A 21,041-nucleotide genomic window follows, 5' to 3' on the forward strand; every position below is an offset into this window, starting at 1 on the left:
CTACCCTCAACTCAACTACCCTCAACTCATCTACCCTCAGCTCAACTACCCTTAACTCATCTACCCTCAACTCAACTACCCTCAACTCATCTACCCTCAACTCAACTACCCTCAGCTCAACTACCCTCAACTCAACTACCCTCAACTCTACTACCCTCAACTCAACTACCCTCAGCTCAACTACCCTCAACTCTACTACCCTCAGCTCCTTCCAGGCTGTCCAGAAGCCAACACACTTTACTACCATAACACTCACACTGTGAAGATCTTTCTCCTACTCCTTACTGTTTATTTAGTCTTCATTGCTTATATATCTAATTTAATACTCACCAATGAGGACCTTAATATAGTTATTATTTATCATTATCTATATATATATTATTTTTCACCTTAGTATTTCTAGGCCTATTTTTGTTAGATTTATCTGTCTATCGTTGTGCTTGTGCACTTTCCTGTTACTTGAGTTATTATTGTTACTATATTATTAGTGTGAGTGTTAGTACAGGCCTGTTTTATTTGTCACTTTAGGTTCAGAAATGTCTTGTAGTGAAACTAACTGACACCCAAACAGTGTTTTCTAGGTCTTTTATATCCAAAAGTTGCTGTGTAATTTCATTACTTTTATGGTTCATGACCTTTATTATTTTATATATAGTCTATAGTGTAAAAATAAGTTATCTATATTTTTCCATCAAGACCTTTCTATATTTTATATACTTCATTTCCCATAATCCTTCTCCAACAGGAACCGTGTAAGAAATTCTTCCGGTGCATCTCAAGGGCATTAGCGGAAAATTCACATGTGTGAAGTCCATAGAGCAACAAATAACGTGCAGCTAGCTCGGCTAGTTAGAACTCCTTCATAGGCAAGATGGACAGTTTCAGTTCGGATTACTCTTCCGGAACAGGGTCTGGAAAAATGGATACCGGCACAATTATGGAGCAAGTGAAAGTACAGATTGCTGTAGCTAACGCACAGGAGCTCCTGCAGGTCAGTACCGCCCTCGCTAACCCGCCCGGTACCTGCACAGGGTCGGACACGTTTGAGCTAAATAGTCAATTTACATGCCCCTTCCAAGAACCTTAAACAGATGTTTAATTCCCATTTAAATATATTATCTAGTATGGTTAATAGATGATTTATTTGTATATTGACAGTGTAGACATGTAGAGTCTTATATTATCTACATGTCTACATTATTATATATATTTAACCCGGGTGTGTGTGTCTACTGCCTCATACCAACATAAAGGAGGTTAGTTAGACAATGTGTGATTACGTTTTTGTTCCGTTATAAGTAGGTGGTCTATCTTTTGTCGTCAGGTCTTCAGATATGCACGTTGGCTACACGAGTATCTTCCCATGTTTGGTGTGAATTAGACCACATCAAAACTCTCAATGGAAAGTTCCAGTTGATACAAAGTGACAGTGAAGTGAAATAGGACTTTTCTCTTTATTAAGATACATTATCTTTCTCTGAACGAATCAACTGAACACACTCGCACACATGAGCGTGAGCTCGGGCTCATAGGTGTAGGTGAGTCAGTGTTTGCACCAGTCAATATTACAAAACCCCAACACTTCTTCTTTATATATGGTGCGTGATTCCAAGTCTCCTTTACCTGTGCTTGTCTCCACAGTGTCAGTGCTAGAAAAGTTTTCTCTCATTCAATAAAATAAAAAGTCAAACAGAGCAGGAGAATATTTACCTAAGATGACAATGACTGGCACACAGATGTATACAATAGAAAGACAATAAATTCAATAGAAATTCTCAGAATAAACAAAATTATTGGAATATCAATTAAAATGACTGCCTAGACATACAGGTAATTTGTCACTATTTGTTTAGCAATAGACAGACAAGTATTTGTGATTCAGTTTGAGTCTTCATAATAGAGCCTGACATTTCTCCTGTTAGGACCATGAACAGGACTATGTTAGGAATGTGTGTGTGTTTTCCATATTTCCCTGGAAACCTTGTGTACTTCACTATAATTTTAACATATATATGTACTTGTATATAAAAAACTGCATGTTTTACTGCTCGCATGCATGTGCACACACACCTACTGTTATAGTGGAAACACCCAATGTTGAGGAACAGACTGGAAGCAAAAACATTTATTGCATTTTCTTATATATTTTAGAGGATGACTGACAAATGCTTCAAGAAGTGTGTCGGCAAACCGGGCAGCACACTGGACAATTCAGAACAGGTAAGACCTGCAGCCTGTCATTTGATTTTACTACAGACATGAATATATAATGCACAAATTGGCATGCACACTTGACCTTGTTATAGTGTAGAAAACCAAGCTGTTTCTCTCTCTTGACCTGTCATTTGATTTTACTACAGACATGAATATATAATGCACAAATTGGCATGCACACTTGACCTTGTTATAGTGTAGAAAACCAAGCTGTTTCTCTCTCTTGACCACCGTGGTTTTGCAGAAGTGCATTGCCATGTGTATGGATCGGTACATGGACGCGTGGAACACGGTGTCTCGGGCCTACAACTCAAGACTTCAGAGGGAGAGGGCGCGTATGTGATGCCCAGAGCCAAGCCAGCTGTACTTTGGACTAACCACGTCCGTCGCTAGAGAGGCTGGGCTAGAAAACGCACGTCAGCCCCGCCCCTTTAACAGTCAACGGCTGACAGCCATCACGGGAATCAGGAAGGCCTGACTTTTATACTCAGAATATCTTTTGGGATAATTTTTCTGCCTGGGCATGTTAAGGATAGATGGACACTTTCCTCAGTTATTTTAATGGAAGGCATGTGATGGCTTACAGTAGTCACCAGCCTTTAAAAGTCTGGAGTTGGTCTAGAAGTGGAGTGAAACAAGTGTAACCAGTGTTTGAAGCCCTGGCCACCCCCCAGATCTCTGTAAAGCTCTTGCAATGTTTAACAACCTGGCAAGAATTTCAGGTCCTCCCATTTTGCTAGTAATAGCAGGTGTCCGCTGATGTGACCGGTCTGGATGGCGGGCCTGTGGGTTGGCTCGTCCGGTGGATGCCACACACTCCCCTGTGGGCACAGAATCATCTCGTCTTCCCAGTCCTCCGCTCCACGAACCTAGTTCCTTTCACAAGGGAGGATTCAGAAACATCTCACTTTCCATAACCAGGGCCTCTGCGTCAGGGCCCACCCAACAGGCCTGCTTATTTCAACCCATGGAACAGAATGCAATTGTCCAAGCCGGATTCTCGTGTCACACTATCTGCCAACCACAGTAGCGGGTTTGTTCAAACACCTATTGCTCTACCACAGACCTCGATTAAAGCAGCTTCCACTGTACGTGAGACCCGATTTCTGGGAATCTGGTTTTCCTCAGACAACCTTTTAGAGAAACAGTTTTTTTTTCCCGCTCACAGAATTATGTCCCAAAGTGTTCTGGGTGATTGTTACAATTGCTGCAGGAATTATTAAAAGTGATTAAATATTTGTCATGCTATCGTTAATGTTTTACAATAACATTTTATTTCATCAGCTAACTGTCTAAACAACTTGAAAGTTCATTATTAAATAAAATGTAAACACTTCTAAATAATCTGGGTAAAAAGCTAAACTAATGTAGTAAGATAGTGAATAGTAGTGCATGATGTATTGCACTCTCTGGGAATGTCATAGTTACGATTTCTAAATAGTTCACCATGTGCTCTCACACAACTACAACCGTCTCACCTACTTCTCCCCAACTTTAAGAAAGAAATCAACAAAAGAAGGTAAACTTTAATTTTCCAATAATCCAGTTGAATAGAAGTTTTATTTTTACACATTTCCAGTGGTAATAAATACAGAAAATAAATATGTATGATTTCAAGTAAGCTGTTGTGTGGTACACCAGCTATAATACAGGCACACTAGAGTGGGTGGTCCTTGCTGGGGTTGATGCTTAGTGGGTAACCATGAAACACTGTGATAACCACTGTGGTTACCAAGAGTGCTGCAGTCAACCTTAAAAAGGGAGGTATGTTGATAACCATTCCCTGACCGCGGTCACACGGGCGTAAACCCCAGGAAAGCCGCTTCGACCGCAACCTTGACCCCAGCTGGTCACGCCGGCCACGAACCACCGGCCTTGGGGCTCACGGCATGCCAAGGGCCCTCCGGAGTCTCCCTGTGAGGGGAGAGAGTACAGCTACAGTCCGGGCAGACCTTCGTACAGGAATGACATAACCGGCTTTGAAAGCACCATGGCGGTTCAGGTAAAGGGGACTTTTTAGGCTGGTAAGGATCACTCGGGTGCAGCTATACCTGTGGGAATTCTGGAGGGTTATCGTGAGACTACTGACTGGGCTAGATGTGAACCTTCCAGATGAACGAATCTGATTAGTCCCTCGGCAGAGTCTCACCAGACAAGTGTCTCTTCCGCCCTCCATGTAGCCGGCACACATCATGCTGGCCGTTACTCCGCCACCGTAGGAGTGCCGGCAGTCGGACTGCTCCAGGACGCTGACCTGCGCCTTCTGTAGAATACTGCTGAGCTCCCCTGTGTGAGAGAGTGAGGGAAAGGGAGAGACTGACCGGTAAAGGGCATGAGCCATTTTGTGAGGCAGTCTGCACCTGTTTGGCTAGTTGCCAGACCCAGATTAACCCTAATCTTTGAAGAGGGATTACTCTGTAGAGAAAAGGGGCTTTTAAGTCCAGGTCTAGACTTTGAGACTACCTAGTCTCATTTACAGACGCTGTCTTTAAATGGTAAATGTGTTTGCTCACCATCTTCCCTTGTTGTACCCCATCCTGTTACATAACACTCCGTGCCCTTAAGAAAGCTGTGGTTGGGAGAGGGCAAACACATGGTCTGGATCGTGTAGGAACTCGGAGCCGGGATGGAGAGCTCCACCAGAGCCACGTCGAAGTCCATGCTGGTGCTGTTGAAGGCGGGATGCTGGATGATCCTCTGGAGAGGGATGATGAGGGCGCCCACCCCGTCCCGGACCACCGAGCCCAGACTTGCCGTCCAGCCGCGGGTCTTCGGTTCCCTTTGAGTAAAAACACGCCACACACTGCCGAGTCACCCCAGAGGAATGCATCACTGAATACAAACTTCAGCTATAAAAATGTATCAATGTATGATCTCAAGAAGAAAACATTTTAGAAGAAATTCAAGTAAAACACTTATCTCTGAGTATCTTTTTAACACATGGATTTCTAGTTACTATAGATATTAATAGATTTTATGTGGTTTCTGAAAAACAAACACTGACATTTTAAAAGACTGAAATAATGTCAGTTTATCTGTAGCAGCAAATATAGTATGAGAATGTTCCAGAATGCAGCCCGGGGACCACAGGGTGACCAGATCCTGCCTGCAAACACACCCAGGCTGCTGTACCTGCTGAAGCAGTGAGCTGCCGTCAGGAGCCACTTGCAGTGGATGAGTGTGGCGCCACAGCGGTGGGCCCGCTGGAACTGCAGGCTGCCCACCCATGGCCACTCCCCCCGCCGGGTGTTCTCCCCGCCCACAATCCGCTGCCGCCCTGCTGCTGGTCTCCGGCCACAGTCTGTGGACACACGTGGATGATGATTTGCACCATCAACTACTCTGACATTTATGCGAAAAAATTAATTTATGCAGAGGAAACATTAATTATTAAAACCTGGCGAATTGTCATTTTTTCCCTTAGCATTCCTACTTTCTGATTCAGTGTGGCTGATATCATCACCATTAATTTCTCATCGTATATATGTAAATAAATCGGACTCAGACCGCAGTTTTTCTCGTCTGCCTCGTTCAAACAGTCGATGGCTCCGTCGCATTCTGGGTTGATCTTGCTAATGCACACCCCTGATCCACAGTTGAAGTTTCCAGTGCAGTTCACAGCTTCTAAAGAACGATTCACACAAAAAATACACAAAAAAAGAAGACAAAAAAATGAAACATCAATCAACTAATAAATTTCTTTATAAATTTAAGACATATTAATTTAGGTAACACACTTAAATGTGACTGTGTTGATGAGTTAACAGATGATCAACACATTTGTGTGTTTTTTAATTTGATGTTTGGGAGAAATTCCACACCAGATGGAGCAGAGGGTGAGATAACAGCGTCAGGACGATGTCTCTCAGCTGCCGTGGTACTAAGCGAGGGCAAAGTGGTGGGCAAAGTGGTGTGACTGGGGCCTCCCTCGGTGTGGCTGAGGATCCAGTCAGCGAGTGCGGTGATGCGCGAGTACACCCCCGGCTTGTTGACTTGGGCACAGCCCATTCCCCAGCTTACTATGCCGGCCAGGAAGAAGCGTCCGGGCGTGTCTTCACACACCAGAGGTCCCCCTGAGTCTCCCTGCAGGGGAAATCTATAGTGCTTACATGGAATAGTGCCCACAAGGCTTTAGAACTACAGTGGTTACACAGAATAGTGCCCACAAGGCTTTAGAACCACAGTGGTTACACAGAATAGTGCCCACAAGGCTTTAGAACCACAATGGTTACACAGAATAGTGCCCACAAGGCGTTAGAACCACAGTGGTTACACAGAATAGTGCCCACAAGGCTTTAGAACCACAGTGGTTACACAGAATAGTGCCCACAAGGCTTTAGAACCACAGTGGTTACACAGAGTAGTGCCCACAAGGCTTTAGAACCACAGTGGTTACACAGAATAGTGCCCACATGGCTTTAGAACCACAGTGGTTACACAGAATAGTGCCCACATGGCTTTAGAACCACAGTGGTTACACAGAATAGTGCCCACAAGGCTTTAGAACCACAGTGAAATGAAATAATGAAATGAAATAATAATTCAATAATACTAATAGTAGTATTAGTACATTAGGGACTGTAATATAGTGATAATAAGTGTGTGGTGGGTCTGGGACCTGGCAGGAGTCAACACTCCCCCGCAGGAAGCCAGCACACATCATGTTGTTGGTGAGAGCGCCTCGGTACACTGCTGAGGAATTGCAGATTTTAGAGTCAATGATCTTCACCACAGCTTTCTGAAGTATGGGAGGTAGGTCACCTGTGCACACACACACACACACACACACACACACACACATACACACAGACAGAAAGAGCACACAAATACAGCCACAATGAAGGAATGTTAAGCAAAAATGAACTCGCGTCACTGAAATAAACTAATACAGGATATAAATACATAAATGTTTCAAACCACACCTATGTAGTTGTGACAGTGGCGTCAACGGCTGTGTGAGGACTAGATGGAACAGATATTTACATATCAGCTGCACATATCTGTGCTGCCTCCTGTTTCTTACATCTGCCCTCCTTCACACTGCAGGGCAACTGGGCAGTGAGGCCCCCCAGCGTCACTCACCCCTGTCCTGCCGAGTGGCTCCCCAGCCTGAGACGATGCAGTTCTGCCCGGGACTGAAGGTGTGCGTGGAGGACGGGACGCAGATGGGCTGAACGTATGGGCTGAACGTCAGGGGCGTCTCCAGCTCCAGGACTGTCACGTCACTGGTTGTTCTCGTGGGATCGTAATTGGGAGACACTATCAGAGACTTGATGTTCACCACGCTAGCTCCCTTCTCCACACTGTTCAGCTGACTAGCCCCAACCAGCGCTTTCCAGTCCTTTGGGTTATTGTTACTGCAGAAGATGAACACCAGAGCAAATGATCGCAGAACTCTAGTGATTCATCAGTATCAGCTGGTAAATATCACAACGCACACTGTCACAAAGCAGCGTTATATATAAATGAGCTCCTTGACTTTTAAATAAAACACACAAAGACAACAAACAAAACCTCATGGCACAAAGACGAACGAACCAAACCAGCACCCTGAATAAATGCAGACGTATCGCTGTAGGGAGGTATCAGAGCTCACCTCTCAAAGCAGTGGGCAGCACTGACAAGCCAACGGCTGTTGATGATGGACGCGCCACAGACGTGTTGACCGTGGAGACTGAGACTCACTTGCCAGGGCAACTCGCCTTGACGAGCTCCTTCACCACCCACCACCCGGCCGCTCACCATCACCCGCCTGCCACAGGCTGCAGAGGGACGGGGAGAGGAGGCTGAGATCAGCTGTTAGGGCATATTACACTAATACAAGCAATAGGTACAAAACATATGAACCTACGTTTCCTTATTGAATGTTATATGTGTAGTCATGTCATGGCTGTGCGATACACAAAGAACACAGCAAAGACCCAAATCCCCACAGATCACCACAGGTCTGCTTACATAAATATGCTTCTTAAACTCATGAAGCACTTGGGCTTTGTTTGTTTTAGCATGGAGCGCTCATCCATGGCGAGCTGTTAGGACCACCATGTGTTAGTGGTGTAGGGGGCGAACACTCACAGCAGTGTGCTTCATCAGATCCGTCAGCACAGTCAGACACGAGGTCACACTCGGGTTTGGGCTTGCTGACGCACTCCCCGCTGAAACAGGTGAAGGTGGTGTTGGGACATTGACCTGGCATTGACAGTACGGTCACATGATCACACAATAGCTGTTCATCCTGTATCACTGTACAGTATGAATGTTGGAATCAAACTTGCACGTACTTATGGCAGGTTTATTTATGTAGAATGACTTTCCAGTAGCCCCTGAGAAGACAGAGGAGAGCAGGAAACGTAACGGCACAAAAGCATGCGAAGGAATAGAATAATGGCCTCATCTTCAATTTAACCTCGACTGAAAATTGCACACAAGCACTATGAGGACCAGGCTCTTACAAATGTGGGGTTTCGCCTGTTTTATTGGTCATTGCAGATGTTACCTAGAAGAACAATGCTCTGGACCTGTCCAAACTGGGGGATGGTCAGGGGTTCCTCGCTGAGCATGGCCGTGAGACCGTAGCGCAGCTGCTCCAGGACAAAGCTGTCGCTATACTTCTGAAGCTTGGCCACTTGGAAAACCAGATGAAACGTTGCTATGACATCGCCATTCATGTTCCTGAAACACCAGTAGACCAAGTTGTCTGGTGGCCCATTCATTTAAAAATACCCTGTACAACATAATAGCAAATGATATGTTCTTATATGTGTACTGTCCTTCAGGCCATGTGCCTACCCATATGCAACAATGTGACAGGCCTCATAATGGTGTGCAATTGATGAAGTCACTAAGATATTCTGGATCTGTGAATAAAAAAGTAATCACATAAATGTGCAACTAGAAACCTGATTCATGAAAGATGTATATTTCAAAATATCACCTATTAAGAATGCATATATTAACAAGCATCATTGTTTTCTTTTGTGCTATACCTTTGTTTTCAAGATGGTTGTCAATATTAAAGAAAACGGAGATGTATCATCTTGGAGGTCAGGACTGTATTTTAAACCTTTCAGTTCCGCTGTCTCCATGAAATAATATTCCTCCTTCATCATGTAAGCTAAACATTAATAAAATAAGGAAATAATCACCGGATAACATGAGTATGTCAGTTGGGTTAATAATCGCTCTATCAGACGAAAGTTGATAGTGTATCTGTGGTTTAGATGCATCATTACTGTTGTAGGTTACTTACCGGTTACAAGGCCCACTAAAACACCAATAGAGAGGAAAACAAATATGGCTGCCAGTGTAATGCATGTTTGTGCAAAGGAAATTTGAGCTAGTGGAGGATCAGCCTGGGGTGAGTTATCCAGATGTTTCTTCATCTCTGTATTCATCTATGGGAACATATGCACCATGGACCACAGAACTCTGCAAAACAAATTCACAAATTGTGCTACAGTAAACACCACAGCCTGTAGATATTCAAACACTGTACTGTATATTGTCATGAGTGATTTTCTAAAATGTGACTAAAACAGCATCACATCCTATGAAATGAAATGAGTGTGAAAATGATATTGGTGGGATGGTAGAACAGAACAATGGCCTTCTGGGAAGGGTCTTAGGACAGCAGGACAAAACATGGCTTATTGAAAAAACTGTGAAACATGAGCTACTTATACATTAATTTGTTAGTCAATAAAGTAGACATAAAAAGAACAAAAAATAAACAACAACCCCCCCCCCAAAAAAAAAACTACAACGGAAAAACATCGGAAAAAATTAAATTTGAATGAGAAGCTTCCTTTACATAACCAATTATGTTACTTGATTTATAGGCAAATATGTTGCTTTAAATGCAGTAATAACAGCAGCAACAACTATAAAAATGAAAACATATCCCTTTTGTGAGTGTACTCACCGTTCGGGCAGCATTTGAACACGGTGACACGTAGTAGTGTGTGTGTCGCAGTGGTCCGTGATAAACCAAGACTCCTTCAAACTGATGAAGATCTAACACAAGTTTGTTTAAGTTTCAACCCCCCTATGGGCGTGTAATACGGTTCTACAAGAACTCGCTCATGAACATCGCCGTCCGCTGGCCACCTAAGTCCTGTGTCCAAACACGAGACTACCCGAAATTCACCTGAACAAACTTCCAGTAAGTATAAGTGCACAGAACTCATTCCGTCTAAGTTTAAAACATCTCTGGGTGGCTCACACACTCTTAAATGTGTTGTCCATGGGAGGGGTAGGAGTCAAGAGCTTAGACACACTCCCAAACATACACACATAACGATGATCCTGTTGTTGTGCTTTAACACATGCTTTTGTGTTCATGTATTAAGTCATGACTTTTATGCTTCTTAACTAATGTTCATCTATATTTACTGAATAAATACTGATAAAAAAATCGAAACGTTTTACTTTCAACTGTAATGGGACAATCTGTTCTGAAATAATGTAACTGGAAAAGTATACGAGTATGTGCATTCAGAAACGGAACACAAATTCTGCATTTGAATAAACCACTTGGCGCTCCCACACAGTTGGACGACACCGCGCCTGACTGGATCAGAACCACGTAATCAATGTTTTTAAAAATCCGGTGGCCTAAATCTACTTTCCATTGCGGATGTCCTACTATACGGCGGGTGTATGTGCAGGTCTGTATCTGGCAGGCAGGCGAAGTTTCTGTCAGTCAGAACCAGAGACGGTACATCTCTCGGTCTCTGGTCAGAACACGTTCATGTTGGGGTTGGTGCACGCGCCCAGGGCGCCACGACCTGTTCACAGGACATTATATTTGCATTAAGATATTTAAACAACAGTGAGACTGTCCTACCATTTCATTCACGATTCATTTTTTTCCCGCTAGAGTGCAGTGTTTTTTTCTAGAACATTAACATTAGATTATCGTTTCCATTAAACCAATCAGGAGAAGGTCTGGCTGGTCAGTGGATGTGCAAGCGCCGTGCGTGGATGTGTCATTGACAGCAGACGCGCCGATGTCAATTCCTACCTGAGGCTCAACATCTACATTGGAGGAACTGTGACTTCTTGGCTAGAATCAGAACTTTAAATATGGACGTCCACCTGCTGGGCCACCCAATGGAGGATGGGTTCCCTTTGGAGTTAAATAGCTTTTAAACTATAGTTTGAAATTTAAAAAATAGCTTTTCAAAATTGACAAAACAAAGGAGAAACTAAGAATTTGATGAAAGTCCAACTTAATTTTAATATTAAAACAATTGCTAAAACAAAGTTTGCACAATGTGCCTTCATACATAACAAAAAATGTGACTAAACACAGTTCAATTGTTCTAATCCATATTCAGAAGTTAGACAAACCAAAATATCTGACAGAAGCCAGCAAAGCAAAACCAAACAATTAACACGTAAATACAATATGTTACAAATCTATTTTTGGATGACATCCACATTTGTGGTTTAGGCCATAACCCAAATGTTACGAACGTTTGTTTACAAAAAGCCACATGATCCTAGTGTGTGTATGTGTGTGTTATCCATCCTGCTGCTGTATAAAGGGGTTTGGAATGGCTTCCATGCCATCCTGGGGACAGATCAGCACCACTGCTGTCCCGCGACACACGACCAGGCCGAGCTGTCTGGTGTCCTCCGTCAGCTTATACTGGTCATCAGGGTCTATGCAACAAGAAACCACAATACTGAATCAATTATTGCCTAATAATACACATCAAAGTGAGGCATGAAACCAAAACCAATAATTGGTACGTTATCACCACCACCAAGTTACCAGGATCAGCACTTGAATTTGATTTTTTTGGTACTTACCACGCATGTATTCAATTGTGCCATCCAACACCAGGTTCAGCAGAGGATCAAAACCTTTTAACACACCACTTGCTGTGGAACAGAAACTCTGCTTATTAAAAATGTTGAGGATAAATCCATTAGTTTTTTCCGCATAGGAAAATACTGGATGACAGATGAACTCTTATTGTGACACTGTTTTGTCTTTTGGAATCTGCAGTATCTAGAACACACTATCTCACATATCAATGTTAATGGGGACCTGCAGTTGTCTGGTTTTCCCTGTCTTTTGGTGTTATAAAGCGTTGTGTATGTAAACAATACGCACATGCCAGAGTGAGTCGGTGCCAAATAAACTAAATTTTTCCGTTTCTAATGGAGCCACAGGAGCTTTAGGAGTATCTGAGACAGATAACTGTACCACGTTCTATTAGTGGCCAGTTAGGGATGTGGAAAGGACGGGCAGACAAAACATTAAAGCATATCCGATAGGCAGTTTGGACCCTGAACTCCACTGAAAATGGTACACACAAATTAAGCAGCAAATGCCATCAAACATCAAGCACCTTCACGTCCACCTTGGAACTTCACTCTGATGGGTTTGTCAATGTACTTCGACAAGTCAAATATACTCTCCTTCTTCTTCTTCTCTTTGTCCTGTCAAAAGAGCAGAAGGAAACACACAGGTCATCAGAAGTCTAGTCCAGAGACCCTGTGCAGTACACAGGAAATAATCTAGTGTGGACCCGTGTCAGTCAATACTAGTGATGAGTAATTAAACATTATGTGCAAGCCAAACAGAAGGAACACAGCCTTCAGCGTGAATTCAGACCTCATCGTGTTTACCTCATTCATCTCACACACACACACACACACACACGTTTCTAAATAGCACTCGCATTTATAAAGTCTGATCTCCACATCATTCAGAGATCCTTTTAACCAAGTGGCTCGCTAATAACATTTTATAACATGTAAACACAAAGACGTAGTGGTCAATATCCCAAAAGTGGACATGGGACCAAAGTAGCCGGACGGGAGAGTCCGTTTAGTTTAGTTAGTTAGCTAGTTAGTTAGCGTTAGCCTGTTAGCTACAAACGATGGTAGCTTTAACCAGGTAGCGCTAGCTATAGCTAACTAGCCTGCTAACGTTAACCTGTCGTGTGCTCCCCTAACATAAAGCTCAAATTATTAAAATATACAATCGAGAAAAACGAGTTCCCCTATATATCTGTTTTCTAGCGCATGTATTTATCGTGCCGGTAGTCCTCGTGGTGCACAAAAACGATTAAACTGAAACTGAACTAAGACTCCCGCTACTCACCGCCATGTTCAAACGCCTTCTGCTCCGCCTCTATTTGCTGACCTTTCACCCCGCACTTCCGCCAATCACAAGACGTTTTATTAAACCTTTCTCAAAACGTCGCGAGTAAAAAAATGAAATACATACGTAGCAAAGTAATATAAATTATGCCATTATTAGTATATCGTGAAGTGTGGAAAAAAATTAAAACGGAGTTCGTGCTCCACCGGCGCGTGTTGATGTCCGTTTTGATGTCGACGTTACTTCCGTCTACAACGGCCATAGCGCGAGGCACGCGCGCGAGGCGCCAAACTCAAAGCCGTCTGACGTCATACGCGCTTTGCGGAGGTTTAATTAAACGAGTTAAATTAAACAAGTTAAATTAAACAAGTTCTCCTTCAACCACCGACGTGTTAATATGAGACAGAAATGACGGAGGCGCTTTTTAACAAGACTTTATGCGTGCATGTGAAGTGCAAAGACTCCGACGACAGGTAATGTGTATTTGTCTATGTAGCTACTATGCTAGCTAGCTAACGACACGGCCGTCCCGCAGCACGTTTAACTGGGAACACTGGGTTAACTGGGCTGGGTAAACTGGACTGGGTTAGGCGGGTTGGCTGGGTTGGGTGGGAACACTGGGTTAACTGGGCTGGGTTAGCTGGGAACACTGGGTTAACTGGGCTGGGTTAGCTGGGAACACTGGGTTAGGTGGGCTGGGAACACTGGGTTAGGTGGGCTGGGTTAACTGGGCTGGGTTAGGTGGGAACACTTGGTTAGGTGGGCTGGGTTAGGTGGGAACACTGGGTTAGGTGGGCTGGGAACACTGGGTTAGGTGGGCTGGGTTTGGTGGGAACACTGGGTTAGGTGGGCTGGGTTAGCTGGGAACACTGGGTTAACTGGGCTGGGTTAGGTGGGAACACTGGGTTAGGTGGGAACACTGGGTTAGGTGGGAACACTGGGTTAGGTGGGAACACTGGGTTAGCTGGGAACACTGGGTTAGGTGGTTGGCCTGAAATTAAAATAAACATGAAACATTGTAGTTTGTTTTGAATGTGTTGTTGAGTTTCTGTGGTGTTCTGTTATTGTTCTGTTTTATAAGTAAAATTTTCGTTTCCCCTTGAACTTCTTTGTAGACGAACAGTTGTTAGAATCAGTATTGAGCTCCAGTTTACTTCAAACCCCATCCACAAGAGGGTGAGTGAGACCACCATCCACACTAATGCAGTGTTTGGGCACTGGTATATCTCTGTCTTAGATTTGCTAAAGTAGTTAAGTACGGGTGTTAATGAAAGACTTTAATTTCATAATTAACCATTTGTTAGGTAATTAATAATGCGTGTAAAGTCATTAACCATTTACTGACCCATGTGGTTTAGTTTAGTCTGTTGTGAGTGCACTATATTTGACCATCAACTTGTGCTTTTGTGATTTATAGGATTTGGTTGTAAGGTTGACTGATGATGCGGATCTATATTTTCTATACAACCTTGTAATATCAGAGGAAGATTTTCAAAGGTAAGGTAGTCTGTTCTATTGTCGTGATGGAGAGCTGTTGTACACTAGGGGCTGATTAAGACTGTGATCAGAATGAAACATCAGAGTTCCCAGGGGTCATGGAGGTTCTGAAATACAGAATTAAAAAAGTCTAGCCCAGACATTGAAAGTCAGCAGGATTCATTGTTTTGGGGTCAAGTCATAGAATATCCATGAATTCTGTAGCACCTTAAAATATTAATCAACAAAATGTTATATTTTTACAGTTCAATCTATTGTCTAATCGGTTGTTATGGTTTCTTAATTTTCCACACCAATTTAACAAAGGTGGATTATTTTTCTGTTCATTATAGGTCATAATTATTCAGATTTTTAGTCTGTGAACGTCGGGGAATTTGTCATTTGAGTGGGAACTATGATGATAGCACAATGATGCATTCTTGTCTTTCTCCATCAGTTTGAAGGTCCAACAGGGCCTGTTGATAGACTTCACCTCCTTTCCTCAAAAGTTTATAGACTTGTTAGACCAGTGTATCTCTGAGCAGGACAAAGAATATCCAAGGTGAGAAGGTATTTAAATGCGTAACACCTCTAATGTGTTCATTTGGTGTGTAAATGAGAGAGAAGCTTGGAATGGTCCTTAAGATTTGCTCATCACAGTTTGCAAATATGGAATTTTCACACTCATTCTTTAAAACAACATTATTTTATTGGTTTTCCAGTTACAAACTGTTACTGGGAACAGCTTCATCTTCTGACTTGTAATATATAATTTAGTATGTTAAATGTTTATTAAGTAGCCAGGTGGCAGCTTTAAACCATGGGTAACATGAATCTCACGTGAATGTTTGCTCTTAGATTCTTGCTGCAGCTCACCTCCTCCTCGTCAGTGCTGGACCACAGCCCTGCTAACCTTAACATAGTGGAGACCAATGCGTTCAAGCACCTGACACACCTGTCTTTGAAACTCCTGCCTGGCTCAGATGTGGAAGTAAAGAAGTACTTGGCCACCTGTCTGGCTACAGTAAAGGTACGATTGGCACCAAAGTCCTTTAACGCTTCAACAGCGCAGTGTAGACACACACTGGAAGAGTAGAGGTGAGCTGTCCAGCCTCTGGGTTTAAACGTACTGGTGCTCAGCAGTGAACTAGGCAGCTTACCTAGCAGTGTCTATGTCCAGTTTGTTATTGAGCGTTCCAACATGTCGGGCCGCTCCGTTATGTGATTTAAAGTCTGGGAGGGTTCCAGAGCACTGATCTCTGGTCCTTCAGAAGGTGGTGGTCTGGGGGTGGCTCCTGCCTAGCTCAGGTGCAGTCCGCTCCAGGTGTGGAACTGTCCGCTCCAGGTAACTTGTGTGGGGCTGCGTGATTGGTTCATTTAGTCACATGATCGCATCGACCAGTCACGTTACTTCACTTTTCGATTGTGAGGGCAGGGGGAAGGACTGTGGTGTGTTTGGTGGAGGCTCGCCACATAACCGGTCCGTGTTATCTCTACTATGCAGTATATGCCTAATAAAACCATACTAACACAGGCCTGGAGAAAGCCTACTGTGTCCTGAGAGCGTCACGAGAAATCTGCTGACCTGAAGGAAAAAACGTTCTCATTGTTTGCGTGTGAAATGGTGTGCATACACAAAGGGGAGTTCTGTGCCACTGTTTCGCTTGCTGGTTGTGTTGTTATCCAAGGGAAGGGAGAACAAGCAGGAAACTGTGAACCTAGTGACCTACATTTAGCAAACCTGCATCCGAACGGGGACGTGTGGAATTGTGCAAATGATCCACAGCTCGGATGGATTTCTTTGATGGATCAGGGATTCGGCACAAGTGTGAAAACACCCTGAGAGAACGTCTAGTATACCTTCGTATTCCTGTTGTGGTTAACCGTAGCGAAAATGGGGGAAAAAACAAAACTACGTAATCCAGAAAGTGGGATTTACTTTAAAGGTGTACGTTAGGTGTACTAAATAATCCACGCAAGGATGGCCAATAAGGGGATATGACGTACAAAATCATAACTAAACAACATTCTCAAGCAAATATGGAGCAACTCATAATAAATAAAACGTCACATCACACAAACACAACCCCCCCCCCCCCCCCTTCTTCCAGCTCCTCATCTCCTCCCAGTGGGGATTATATATTCAACACGGGTGACAGGAAAAAGCCGGGGAGGAGTTTCGGAAGGGCAGATGAAACAGGAAGAGAAAACTCCGGCCATAGGTCAGGAAACCAGCAGGAATTGAACTGTACCTGAAAGCCATACTAGACTAATAGCACACATGGACGTAACGCCTGTCTGGGTCAAAGATTATGTCCCTGTGGAAACTGGTCACAGCTAAATCTGAAGCAGGCAAAAATGAACAGATGATGAACAGATGACTATTTTCACAGGAGTCAAAGGAGCGACTACAGCAAAGACTGAAGAAGACGGAGGAGGATTTGTCTAGGCAGCTGAGCTATGCACAACAGGTAGTCAGATTCCCTACAATACAATACGATACGATACAATACAATACAAATGACAGCAGTGTTTTAACGGGATTTTTTTTCTTTCAGACCTTATCAGAAAAAAGCCGTGAACTAGACAAACTGCGGTCAGAATGGACGTCGCAAACAACCTCTCTGTCCAGCAGACACACGCAGGACCTCACCGCTGAGCGGGAAAAAGCTCTCGAGGTAATAACACCAATAAACATTTTGGTCAAATTTTGCATACCAAAAATGTTGCAGATAAACATTTATTTTTGCAGTAATAAGTCCCCTTAGTCTAGTTTAGAGTAAAATCTTTTCATGTTGTTTTTTTTAAGCACAAGGAACCTTTAAAGCATTGTAAGTGTGTGAGCATGGTAAGACAGTCAGACGGAACAGATGTAGTATATAAGGTTGAAATACACACTAGTGTATTGATTCAGCTGTGGACTGGTCAACCATTAGCTTTATTCAACATTTTCAGCCTTGGCCATGAAAACCACCGTAATTTCTAAACCGATGCCGACTACACAGTAACATTCCACTAAGTGGACGTAATGTTGACCGCTGTGCTGTGGCACTCTGGGAAATATGCAGATCCAGACCCGCCTACAGCAGCAGAACGAGCAGCTACGTCGGGACCTGGAGACGGGACACCAGAGGAACACCCAGCAGCTCCACGCCAGACTCTCCGAGCTGGAGACCTCCAACAGGGACCTGACGGAGAAGAAATACAAGAGCGATTCCACCATTCGAGACCTGAAGGCCAAGTTACTCGGCCTGGAGGAGGTGAGGGAGGACGGGGCTCCACCGTGAGGCCGTGGGTTCTTTGTGGGTGGCGTGTGTTCCGACGTGGCGTGTGTCGTGTGCAGGAGTCTCAGAGGGCCAAACAGCAGGTGGCGTCGCTGCGTCGGGAGAACGGCACGCTGGACTCGGAGTGCCACGAGAAGGAGAGGCTCCTCAACCAGCTGCAGACCCGCGTGGCCGTGCTGGAGCAGGAGGTCCGAGACAAGGACCAGCTCGTCCTCCGCACCAAGGAGGTGCTGGACGCCACCCAGCAGCAGAAGGTGTGGCCTTCTCAACCCCAGCCAAGGAAGTTCAGCCATTCTAGGACCTCCCCCAGTACTTACTCCCTAGTCATTGGTTGGTTCTGTGTGTTTATATGAACCTCCTTCCCAAATAGAACTCGGTTGAAGAAACTGCTGAAAGTAAACAACTTCACATTGGCAAGTTGGAGGCCACAGTCAAGTCCTTATCCGAGGAGCTCATCAAGGTAAGTGGGGTCTGGAAAGAAGTCACTGCTTGAATTTCAGCAGTCTGTGGACTGCCAAACTTATTAATACTCTTAAGTCGTAATTTTTCTTTAAAATGTATTTAGCTGATATCTAACGTGAGGCACGAACTCCCTCAGGCGAACGGCATCATCAAGAAGCTCCAAGGGGATCTTAAGGCCCTTGTTGGGAAGATCAAGGTGAAGAACACGGTGACCGTGTCTCAGGAGAAGCTCCTCCAGGAGATGGTGGAGCAGCTGCAGAGGGAACAGCGAGACCTGCAGGACACCCAGCACAGACTGCGCCTTAAAGAGGAGGAGGTGCCCTCAGCTACGTCCTCCCGCCCCACACCGTCCCCTGTGGTGGGACGTCTGGATAACACGTGCGCCTCTTCCTCAGGTGTCAAAATTAAAGGAGCAGTTGGAAGCCACCGTCCAGAAACTGGACGAGAGCAGAGAGGTGTTGAAGACCAATGAAAACGGTGCGTATCTGTTTAGATGGTAGTTTTGGGTTAAGGGCGGGAGAGTGGACCGTGTACCGTGGTGGTGTTGAGAGGGCCGGATGGCTGGTGTGGATGTTCTGGGAATCACCGACGTGCCGGTTGGTCCGTGTTGTGCAGTGATAACCTGGCTGAATAAGCAGCTGAACGAAACCCAGCTGTCGAGGAAGCAGGAGGCGGTGCCCATGTTTGACACGCCCCCAGCTGCAGCAGGCCTGAGGCTCGGGCCCACCTCCCACAACATGGTAATTCCTCCGCTCACTTTCCTCTGTGTGTTAGTGTGGAACGGGCCCTGCTGTCCCCTGCTTTCCACTGACCACGTCTCGGTGGTCTTTCTAAGATGAATATGAAATGTGATGGAAATATGGAATCAAACACTTGTTGACCTGGTTAGTGCATGCGTAGTAATAATTCTGAATGTGTGAGGTGATTTTATTGCGGTTGGAATCGCATTTGCTCAAGTTGTCTGGGATGAACCTGTTCTTCTTGTTCTTTTGTAGCTCGATAGCAAAAGTTTCCCCTCCCTGGGCCTGCCGTACCCGGTAACCTCCACGTTAAACTCTAAGCACTCCTTCCCTCTGTCGTGTGTGAGCGCGGGAGCACGCTCTGTCCTCAGCCTCCACAACTCCGCCCCAGGACCAAAGGCAGGAGTTTGCACCCTCTCAGTCTCTCTCATCCTACCATCGCTTTGTAGTTTGCATGTGGTTAGCACTAGTAGCTTTTTGTGTGTGCAGGCCTTTTGTGTTACTCTCTATCTAATAAATATTAGTGGTGTCAATTCCAGGTTCAGAGATAAAAAGTCCTCACCAGGATTTTGCTCAAGCTTGCTAGATTTTCTAATTAGCAATCCAGGTAAAATTAGTGGAATCAACACAATCCAGGAAGCCTGAGCAAAATCCTGGTGAGGACTTTTACTTTCTGAACCTGGAATTGACACCTCTAATAAATATAATCAGTCAGTCTGACTGCTTCGTGTGGACTGGCAGGTGCAGTTTAACCCCGCGAGCGCCACACCCGGTGGCTGCGCGGTGGACGTGAGCGGAACCCCCCCAGCGCAGCAGCAGCCCAGTAAAGAGAAGTGAGTGGTGGGCTGTCTTCCTTCCTCTCTCCTCCTGCTCCTCCTCTTCCTCTATAAGGCTTCAATGTGCTCTCCTTCTTTAAAGTTCCGAACCCCTCGGGCTGGATTCAAAATACTTTGAGAGACGAGATGACAGCGTCCCCGTGCGTGGTCTCATGCCCAGCATGCATCTCAATAAAGGTCGGTATAAAGAGTTACTCCCTCCCTCCATTCCTACAGTTTCTTTGATTCTTTCAACACTCTGGTTATCTGTTCGCAGACATGCCCAAGCCCTCCTTCAACACGGCGGGTGCAAAGGTGTCTCATCAGACGGCCCCCTCAGCGTACTTCCCAGTATGACCCACACTGTGGACCCGTTTGTTTCCAAACCTTTCACCACAGTTAACTCACACGAGTTGGTGAAGAGTCCGTCTGTGTGTGCCCCCCCCACATTAAAATCACTATTGTACTCTTCTATCTTCAGGTGCTTTTCAGATATTTATTAAAACTATTTTTAACCATTAATTTGCACCTGGGCTCTTTTCTACACAGGATAATAGGTTTTTTTTTACACTGTTAGACTGACCATGTTAAATTGTGGCGCTGCACCATTTTGAAACCAATGTCTGTGCCTTATACTTTTAAGCAAATGGTGCCCAGGGTGAATGGCTGTTGGGTAAATTGTTGGAGAGACAATTTAAATGAACACACACGAACGGACGTGCGGTGAATAGCCAAAAAGGAAAGTGCATTCCTGGTGTAGTTTAAAACCAGTCACGTAGTCCTTCAGTAATGCTGTAGGGCCAGCTAGATCAGATACGGCGCAGGGACAAGTGTTGGCACTTGAAAAGTTAATTAAATGTTCATATGATTCTTATATACTGTTCATAATGTACACTTTGTTAAAAGTATTCTGTACAATTCTTATTCAAGT

The 21,041-nt window shown here is 44.4% G+C and overlaps 4 protein-coding genes across 5 annotated transcripts; 2 read left to right on the forward strand and 2 right to left on the reverse strand.

The window, feature by feature from the left end:
- The first annotated feature begins 750 nt into the window (after window positions 1-750).
- On the forward strand, window positions 751-3,452 carry timm13 (translocase of inner mitochondrial membrane 13 homolog (yeast)). The gene is made up of 3 exons (XM_077023818.1): window positions 751-991; window positions 2,152-2,220; window positions 2,459-3,452. Exons 1-3 carry the CDS (start codon window positions 872-874, stop codon window positions 2,555-2,557), a joined length of 288 nt encoding a protein of 95 aa, XP_076879933.1. The 5' UTR covers window positions 751-871; the 3' UTR covers window positions 2,558-3,452.
- A 257-nt stretch (window positions 3,453-3,709) lies between these two features.
- Window positions 3,710-10,419, reverse strand: tmprss9 (transmembrane serine protease 9). 2 transcript variants are annotated; one of them, XM_077023817.1, is made up of 16 exons: window positions 10,136-10,419; window positions 9,464-9,642; window positions 9,201-9,328; window positions 9,004-9,071; window positions 8,711-8,886; window positions 8,496-8,537; window positions 8,290-8,403; window positions 7,811-7,976; window positions 7,297-7,571; window positions 6,833-6,975; window positions 6,036-6,297; window positions 5,722-5,838; window positions 5,347-5,515; window positions 4,728-4,993; window positions 4,364-4,500; window positions 3,710-4,128 (listed from the first exon to the last, which is right to left on the reverse strand). In XM_077023817.1, exons 2-16 carry the CDS (start codon window positions 9,606-9,608, stop codon window positions 3,967-3,969), a joined length of 2,370 nt encoding a protein of 789 aa, XP_076879932.1. In that variant the 5' UTR covers window positions 9,609-9,642; window positions 10,136-10,419; the 3' UTR covers window positions 3,710-3,966. The 2 variants fall into 2 exon arrangements, with proteins under 2 accessions (XP_076879932.1, XP_076879931.1); XM_077023816.1 differs by having other exon boundaries at window positions 3,961-4,500.
- Window positions 10,420-11,427: 1,008 nt separating this feature from the next.
- Window positions 11,428-13,468, reverse strand: lsm7 (LSM7 homolog, U6 small nuclear RNA and mRNA degradation associated). The gene is made up of 4 exons (XM_077023826.1): window positions 13,334-13,468; window positions 12,576-12,666; window positions 12,031-12,102; window positions 11,428-11,880 (listed from the first exon to the last, which is right to left on the reverse strand). Exons 1-4 carry the CDS (start codon window positions 13,337-13,339, stop codon window positions 11,738-11,740), a joined length of 312 nt encoding a protein of 103 aa, XP_076879941.1. The 5' UTR covers window positions 13,340-13,468; the 3' UTR covers window positions 11,428-11,737.
- Window positions 13,469-13,577: 109 nt separating this feature from the next.
- sass6 (SAS-6 centriolar assembly protein) lies at window positions 13,578-21,034 on the forward strand. Its single transcript, XM_077023819.1, has 17 exons — window positions 13,578-13,806; window positions 14,449-14,509; window positions 14,751-14,830; window positions 15,267-15,371; window positions 15,668-15,839; window positions 17,203-17,280; window positions 17,368-17,487; window positions 17,878-18,069; window positions 18,153-18,347; window positions 18,464-18,553; window positions 18,692-18,871; window positions 18,951-19,032; window positions 19,171-19,295; window positions 19,551-19,694; window positions 20,037-20,128; window positions 20,214-20,308; window positions 20,388-21,034. Exons 1-17 carry the CDS (start codon window positions 13,742-13,744, stop codon window positions 20,465-20,467), a joined length of 1,956 nt encoding a protein of 651 aa, XP_076879934.1. The 5' UTR covers window positions 13,578-13,741; the 3' UTR covers window positions 20,468-21,034.
- The last annotated feature ends 7 nt before the right edge of the window (window positions 21,035-21,041 follow it).

The sequence above is a fragment of the Brachyhypopomus gauderio genome, chromosome 12 (genome assembly GCF_052324685.1).
Source record: "Brachyhypopomus gauderio isolate BG-103 chromosome 12, BGAUD_0.2, whole genome shotgun sequence".
In the NCBI taxonomy this organism is placed as follows: domain Eukaryota; kingdom Metazoa; phylum Chordata; class Actinopteri; order Gymnotiformes; family Hypopomidae; genus Brachyhypopomus; species Brachyhypopomus gauderio.